Below are 8,632 nucleotides of genomic sequence, written 5' to 3' on the forward strand. Positions count from 1 at the left end.
AGCACAAAGAGGCTCAGAGACAGTACCCAGGCCCTAAGTTCAAGCCCTGTGGTTGACCAAAAAGTCTCAAAATTGATAGATGGCACTCTACCACTTGAGCTATACTTTGCATATCCTTTGGCTTAAGTTATTTATTTTTTGGATATACTTTCATGTTTTTGCCTCAGCCAGTATGGAAATATGATTCTCCTACATAGGCCTCTGGCACAGAAACAATTACACTTGCCCCACCATGCCGGGGTTATTTAGTAAAATAGGTTCTCACTAACTTTTTTACCTGGCTTGGCCTTGAATGGCAATCCTCTCAATCTGTACTTCCTGAACAGCTAGGATTATATGTGTGAGCTGCCACAATTAAGATGCATGTCAAAAATCAATGAGCAAAAGACTTCCAGTTACTAGGAGGTAAATATAAAATCAAAATTGGTGGAGGAATAATATATATAGATGGAGCAAACAGTCAGGCCTAACAATGCTACTAATGCTCTGAGTAGCTGTACCTATGAACCCTAGAATGCACTGATCCTTGAACACTACAATATACTGATCCTTGTACCAGATGTTTCTAAATCTTGACATCTTCCTGGAAACACAAAGGTGGGCAGCATGTCACATATCCAGGATGCTTACAAGTCTTGGTGGGGGTAAGCAGCCTGGGCAGTCATGCACTGTGTTAACATTTGTAAATTTTCCAGCAGGGCTGAGCTAGCGAACCTTGAGTCAGTACATACAGAAGTATTTTGCCCTTGAGGAATTTGATGTTTTAGAAGATAAACTGACAAATGTAGAGTGTAACAAACAGGAACTCAGAAGAGAAGGACAGTTTAGGAAGCATCTAGGTTTTTTTGTGTGTATGTGTGTGTGTGTGTATATCTGTCATGGGCTTGAACTTTGAGCATTATCCTTGAGCTCTTCAGCTCAAGGCTACCGCCCTAGCCCTTGAGCCACAGTGCCACTTCCAGTTTTCTTGTGGCTAATTAGATATAAGAGTCTCACAGACTTTAGTGCCTGGACTGGCCTTGATCTGAGGATCAAGGTTCAATCCTACTCAAGAGGTAGGATTATAGGCGTAAGTCACCGCACCGCTAGGAAGCATCTAATTTTATACACATCCAGATGTACAATTCAAACACCAACCACCCCACTAAGGTTCAGAGAATCAATCAGGGAAACATAAAGTAGCACGTGCTCTTACCTGGGTATTGTCTGGATAATGAAAATGTCTTGGCCACGGACAGATTCTTTGATTTCAACCCTTGTTTCTGAAAGATAAACATGTCTAAGGTTATTGTTGGTTTCCTTTTCTTGTTGTTGTTGGTTTTTTTTAACTGTATTTTTTCTTTTTCTGTCTTTTCTTTTTTGGTACTGGAGATCAAACCCAGGATGTTGCATTTGCTAGGCAAGCGCTTTGCCACTGAGCTATATCCCAGCCTGTTTCCTTTTCTTTTTAAGAAACATATTTCAAGACATTTTGAGGGAATAAAGTCAAACATAAACCAATATTTCACTTGATGAGACAAATATCATTCATTATATATATGTTTATTTGTGTTCTGAACTCAGGGCCTCAAGTTTGCTAGGTAGGTATACATTCAGTTAAGCCATGTCCCCAGTCCTTACCTTTAGGGGCTTTCAGATTAGACTTTATACTGATTCCTAGGTCAGCCTCTGACCTCAATTTTCCTACCTTAGCCCCATACACAGCTGCATTACAGGTATGTACCAACATACCTAGCTCAAACAAATTATTTAATAGATTTCAAAATGACAGGAGCATAAAGAAAAACAGTCAAACTAGGGGGGGAAAAAGCCAATAGTAAGTGACTCACGCCTGTAATCCTAGCTACTCAGGAGGCTGAGATCTGAGGATTGTGGTTTGATGCTAGATCTCCAATTAGCTACCAGAAAACCAGAAGTGATGGGGTGGCCTTGAGCAAAAGAACACATGAACTGTACCCAGGGTCTGAGTTCAAAGCCCATGACTGACAAAATAAAAAATAAAAAGTAGGGGCCGAGAGTTTCGCCTAGTGGTAGAGTGCTTGCCTAGCATGCACGAAGACCCGGGTTCGATTCCTTGGTACCACATATATAGCAAAAAGCCAAAAGTGATGCTGTGGCTCAAGTGGTATAGCTCTATCTAGCCTTGAGAAAAATCCAGGGACAGTGCTCAGGTCCTGAGCCCATCAACAAATACAGAGAAAAATAAGATGCTTAGAGAAGAGTGTGCAACAAATGAGGAGGTCAAAGATAATGCAGTTTCCTGTGCCAGACCCTGTGTTAGGGTGCCAGAGGAAGACCTAGACCCTGCCAGAGGGTGGGGAACAAGGTCTGCATTCACCTCCCCTCCTTAGCTGCTTCACAAGATCTGATTACACCATGAAGCAAGCAACCTCTCTTGAAACCCCCTGGCAGAAGATACCCTCACTAAGGAAAAAGCTGCTAAGTGTTGAAGCTGCTTGGAGGATGCTGACTCATGTCTGTAATCCTAGCTACCTAAGAGGCTAATAAGATCTGAGGATCATGGTTCAAAGCCAGCCCAAGCAGATAAATCTAAAAGACTCCCATCTCCAAAAAACCACTGAAAACCTAGAAGTGGAACTTTGGGCTCAAGTGATAAGAGTACCAGCCTTTAACAAAAAAATCTAAGGGAGAGAGACTGGGAATGGGCTTAGTAGTAGAGTGCTTGCCTATCAAGCATGAAGCCCTGGGTTCAATTCCTCAGTACCACATAAACAGAAAAGACAGAAGTGGCACTGTGACTCAGTGAAAGTGCCCAGGCCCTGAGTCAAGTCCCAGTACCAGCACCAGAAAATTAAAAAGTTAATAAAACAAAATACAGAGAGGTGCTGGTGGCTCATTACTATAATCCCAGTTACTCTGGAATCTAAGATCTGAGGATTGCAGTTCAAACCCAGCCCAAATAGAAAATTTATGAGACTCCTGTCTCTAACTGATCACACACATACACACAAAGGTGAAAGTGGAGCTGGGTGGCTCAAATAGTAGAGTACTGGCCTTGAACAAAATCACTCAGAGACAGCAACCAGGCCCTAACTTCAAGCCCTAGTACTGGCACTAAAGCAAGCATGTGTGCGTGTTTGCGTGCACAAACACAAAATAATAAATAAATAAACAAACATATAGGACCTGAACATATCCCGAGAATAGTGCATTGAACTCAAGTAGGCAGAAATGGGACGATATGGGGGCAAAGTATGCCCAAAACATCAGGGTCTTAACAATTCCTCTTATCAGGCTTCTTGAAGATATTTACAACTTAAAAAGGAAAAGAGGAGCTGGGAATGTTGCCTAGTGGTAGAGTGCTTGCCTAGCATGCATGAAGCCCTGGATCTCATTCCTCAGAACCACATTAACAGGAAAAGCCAGAAGTGGCACTGTGGCTCAAGTGGTAGAATGCAAGCTAGCCTTGAGAAAGCCCAAGGACAGTGCCCAAGCTTTGAGCAAAAGAAGCTCAGGGACAGTGCCCAGGTCCTGAGTTCATCAAGGTTTGGAATGGCAAAAAACCAAAAGGAAAAGGGAAGCATAAAACAGGTACCTAGGGGTCAAGAGTTTGGCCTAGTGGTAGAGTGCTTGTCTAGAATGCATGAAGACCTGAGCTCAATTCCTCAGTACCACATACATAGAAAAGCCAGAAGTGGGCTGGGAGTTTGGCCTAGTGGTAGAGTGCTTGCCTAGCATGCACGAAGACCCGGGTTCTATTCCTCGGTACCACACACATAGAAAAAAAGCCAGAAGTGGTGCTGAGGCTCAAGTGGTAGAACTCTAGCATTGAGAAAAATCCAAGGACAGTGCTCAGGCCCTGAGCTCAAGCCCAGGACTGGCAAAAAAAAAAAAAAAAAAAAAAAAAAGAGAGAGAGAGAGAGCTTTATGATAACAACCTCTGGAAGACATCAACCACAAGCTAAGTGCTTCTAGCACCGTCAGTAATTATAAACGTCACCATCTAATTCTTTACCCTACACCGTGGAAGGCAAAAATGAAATACCTACTTACTACTTACTTTACCTAGTGTGAAAGTCTAATATGATACTCAGAAAAAAGTTAAAGATAGAAAGAATTTAAAGAGCATTTTTATTTGTGTGGTACTGAGTGTCTGCCTTCTAGGCAAGCACTTTTTCAAGTGAGCCCTGCCCCCAGACTTTTTTGCTTTCATTTTTTTTTTTTTGGCCAGTTCTGGGAACTGAACTCAGGGCCTGAGCACAGTCCTTGGGCTTCCTTCAAGGCTAGTGCTCTACCGCTTGAGCCGCAGCACCATTTCCAGCCTTTTCTATGTATATGGTACCAAGGAATTAAACCTGGGTCTTTGTGCATACTAGGCAAGCACTGTACCACTAGGCCAAACTCCCGGCCTCAAGAATTTTTTTTTTTTTTTTTTTTTTTTGACTAGGCTGAACTTAAAAGAGTTTCTTCCAATCTCAGTCTCTTAAGTATAGTTAAGGTTACAGGTATGCTATGGTTAGCAAAAGGAATTTTCAGTGTTATTAAGTATTCCTACAACAGTATTGCTCTTGATGTCACTGATGACCTAGTTAAAGCATACAGGTTTAAGAAGTATTTATCAGCCAGGACAGCTCATCAGGCAGCAGTTTAGAAAATTAAAGACTTAGCCAGGCCAGGGTGAGGTGGCTCACACCTGTAATCCTAGCTATTCCGGAGACTGAGATCCGAAGATGTGGTTCAAAGTCAGGCTGGGCACTAAAGATGGTGAGACTCTTTATCTCCAATTAACTACTAGAAAACCAGAATTGGTGCTGTGGCTCAAGGGGTAGGGTGGTAAGCCTTGAGCTGAAGAGTTCAGAGACAGTGCTCAAGTCCAGAGTTCAAGCCCCATAACCAACAGAAAGCAAGGAAGCAAGCAAGCAAGCAAGCAAGCGACATTTAAGAAAAACATTAAAAAACAAAACAAAAACATTAAAAAAAAACCTTGACTTACCTCCATTGGTTTCTTGATATACAACAGACTTTCCCAATTCAGCACCAAGGCGCCTAATAAGACCAAAAGAAAACATATGCAGTTAGTAATAGTAATTCTCTCTCTCTCTCTTTGTCTCTCTTTTTTTCTTTTCTTTCTTTTTCTTTTTGTGCTCATCCTAGAGCTTAAATTCAGGGCTTGGGCACTATTATCAAGCTCAAGGATTACACTCTACCAGTTGAGCCATACACTGGTACTTCCAGCTTTCTTTGGAGATTAATTGGAGATAAGTATCTCCAGGAGGGCCGGGAGTTTGGCCTAGTGGTAGAGTGCTTGCCTAGCATGCACTAAGACCAGTGTTCGATTCTTTGATACCACATACATAGGAAAAAGCTGGAATTGGTGCTGAGGCTCAAGTGGTAGAGCTCTAGCCTTGAGGGAAGCCCAAGGACTGTGCTCCAGTCCTGAGCTCAAGCCCAGGACAGTTTTACTAGAAAGAGTTTCCAACCTCAATTTGTCTCTTCTGGCTTTTTTTGGGGGGAGTGGGTATTAACTGATCCAGAATTATGCCCATGCAAGGAAAGCATTCCACTCCTGAGGCTACACCATCAATCCAAGTTCAAATTTTTTGCAAAGATACACAATCATCTTTTGAACACAGAGTGTTTTTGTAAATACAGAGTATCATTCTCGTTTACTAAACTGTATTCTTTAAAATTATTAAAATGGTAAACTTTATGCCATGAATATTCCCCTTAAAGTACTTAGTCTCCCCACCCAAAAAATAAAGTGTAAGGGAGGTAAGAATTAATGAGGAACAATGAGTGAAGTGCTGCTGGGTATAGAAGATTCTGAGGTATCTGTCACTCACACACACAGAACATACAAATCCCAGGGATGCAATGCACCTAAGGCATGGATTAGAGTAAAAATGGAAACAATGTGAAGCTCTGTGCTTCCTGGGCATTCTGAAAGAAACTTGGGAAATAAAATTTCTTTATCTCAAGGGACATCTACTTTACAGATCCTCTGTGCTTCCTGGGCCCTCTCAAAGGAACTTGGGAAATTAAATATCTTTAACTCAAGGTCATCTACTTTATAGTTCTTCAAATTTTAGTTAGGTGCTCAAACCCTTTATCTAATAAAATGTTAAGAGGGGCTGAGGTGGGAGAGTGTGTGATTAGCTGGTAGAGTTTAGTCCTCAGGAGGAAACAGATAAGGGAAGTATTACAAGTATTTATTGTTTAAAGTTAAAAGCCTTTCAGGCAAGAAAAACAAAACAAAACAAAAAGGCACAAGGAGGCCTTACAAATTTTCCCCAGGCAAAGTCAGTAAACCTGACCTAATATAAACAAACACAAACTGCACAGTGAAAATCAGGATTTTAGTTGGCCTCAGGAAGACAAATATTCAGAAGTTAGAAATAGAAACTTGGTAATAGATTGAAAAATAAGTGTTTAAAAAAATTTTTTTTCAGGGCCTGGGGTTTGAACTTAGGGCTGGGCACTTTCCCTGAGCTTCATTTTTAGCATTATTTTTGTTGCTGTTGTTTTTGTGGTTTATTGGAGATATGAGTCTCAGGAACTTTCCTGCCTGGGCAGGATTTCTTAGATTTGTCTGCTAGGGTTAGCATTCAAACTGTGCTACCAATGGTGAACCTTAAACCTTGGCCTACAGAGTAGCTAGGGTGACATACTGGTGCCTAGCTGAAAACAATATTCACTCCACTTTACTATCAAGTCTATTTGGAGATGGGCCTGTAATACTGTTGTTCTTCTGTATTAAGATTCTGGGTTTTTCCCAGAAGAGCCAAGTTTGAGGCAGGTGAGCAGTCAGGTACCATCGCAGATCACTAAGAGTTCCTGCTAGGGGAGGTTTTAGCTCACCCGTTCTGGGCTCACAACACCGGGGCTGAATAGAGGGAATCATCCCCACTTCACAAGTGGAAGTTCAGAGAATCACATCTCTTTGCCCAATGTCACAGAGTTGGTAAGTGTCAAGTCTGGGAAGGCATCTTTGGTTTAAAAATAAAACAGAAAGGAGGCTGGGAGTTTGGCCTAGTGGTAGAGTGCTTGCCTAGCACGCACGAAGACCCGGGTTCAATTCCTCGGTACCATATACATAGGGGAAAAAAGCCAGAAATGGTGTTGAGGCTCAAGTGGGTAGAGCTTTAGCCTTGAGAAAGTCCAAGGACAGTGCTCACACCCTGAGCCCAAGCCCAGGACTGGTAAAAAAAAAAGAAAAGAAAAAGAAATACATAAATAAATAAAACAGAAGCTCGCTGAGATTGGGAGGGGGGAGGAAGGAAGGGCAAGTGCCGGCCGGGGGTGAGTCTAAACCTAGGTGGGTTGTACGCATAGATGGGCATGTCAAAATATAACCTCCTGGTCCGACTAACTGTCGCCAACGAAAAGTGAGGGCCGGACGAACAGCCCAGAAAAGGCAGGCTTGAGGCGCCCGACCCAACCCAAAGCGGAATGAAGTACAGGACCTGGCTCGACAGCTACTCTCCTCCCCGGCCTGCACCACCACGCCGTGGGCTGGAGTCGCCTCCCTCCCAACTACCTCCGCCGGGCAGCTCGGGAATGGCGGTGGGATGCTGGGACCAAGCCGAGCGCGCAAAGGGGAGCAGGAGCCTCAGTCCTAGGGACGGGGAGACCCGAGCCTGGGGCGGGGCCGGCCTGGCCCGACGGGAGCCACGTCCAGGTGAGACGCCGCGGCCCCGCGCCCCGGCCGCAGGTGCGGAAGTGGCCCACGACCCCTCGGCCCGGGGCTGGGGGGCGGCGGCGCCCCCGCCCCTCGCTTACTCGGTGATGCGCTTGGCCAGTTCGGTGCAGGCGGCCGTGGAGTTGGCCGAGAAGACTCGGTAGCCGGCGCGGGCAGCGTTCATGGCCGGAGAGGCAGCGAGCCGGGCTCGCGGGGCACGGGAGGCCGAGCGCGCGGACAGCGGGGGCAGCAGCAGCAGCTTCCTGGGCATCGTCCGGCCCGAGGCGCGGTGACGGACGCCGCTCCAGCCGAGGCGGCGGCGGCGGCGGCTGGGAGCCGGGCGGACGCTGAGGAAAACCCGAGGGAAACGAGTGGAGACCGCGGCGCTGCGCGACACCGCCGGACGCCGAGCCCGCGCCTCCCTCCAGCCGCACCTCAGCCGCCCCAGGGCGGCCCTCCAGGCCGCGCCCCCTCCGGGAATCCGAGAAGCGGCCGCTAGAGAGGCCGCACGGCCGCCATCTTAGGTGAGGGCAGAGAGGCGGGCAACGCTGCGAGGCCTGCTCACGAGACAGACGCTCCACGAGTTCGCTCGGCCGCTCCCCGGTGAGCTTCGTCGCTTAAGGGTGGCGCATCCCGGATCTGTGGCGGCCGCAGCCGAATGGCGGCTTCTCTGCCAGGAGCCAGACTGTCAGCCTGTGTGGAAGCGGACGCTCTGGGCTCCGCGCCTCGATGGTGGGAAACCACGTCGCGCATGCGCCCCAGAGCCGCGGGCCCGGGGCGCGCGCGGAGGGCGGGGCCGATCGCGGCTGCTGTCCCGCGGCTCCGGGGTGCGGGGAGGCCGTGCCGCTCGGTGGTCCTGACCCGGAACGTTTCCCCGGACTCGCCTTCTTCTACCAGCCTCAGTTAAGGCAAGGTTCCCCGACCGCGTCTAAGGCGCAGGCGCCAGTCTATGAGCTCCTGGCTCTCTACCCATCACAACCGCCTCCACCTCCC

General features: G+C 46.7%; 1 protein-coding gene across 1 annotated transcript in view; it reads right to left on the minus strand.

The window, feature by feature from the left end:
• Nucleotides 1-8,350, minus strand: part of Prpsap1 (phosphoribosyl pyrophosphate synthetase associated protein 1) — a 30,426-nt gene extending 22,076 nt beyond the window's left edge. The window contains exons 1-3 of the mRNA XM_090350361.1: nt 7,741-8,350; nt 4,955-5,007; nt 1,196-1,262 (exon numbers count right to left, since the gene is read on the minus strand). Coding sequence (XP_090206487.1) covers nt 1,196-1,262; nt 4,955-5,007; nt 7,741-7,910 — 290 coding nt within the window. The 5' untranslated portion in view covers nt 7,911-8,350. The remainder of the gene's footprint in view (nt 1-1,195; nt 1,263-4,954; nt 5,008-7,740) is intronic.
• Between the last annotated feature and the right edge of the window lie 282 nt (nt 8,351-8,632).

This window comes from Megascapheus bottae, chromosome 17 (genome assembly GCF_031878675.1).
Source record: "Megascapheus bottae isolate mThoBot1 chromosome 17, mThoBot2.hap1, whole genome shotgun sequence".
Lineage (NCBI taxonomy): Eukaryota > Metazoa > Chordata > Mammalia > Rodentia > Geomyidae > Megascapheus > Megascapheus bottae.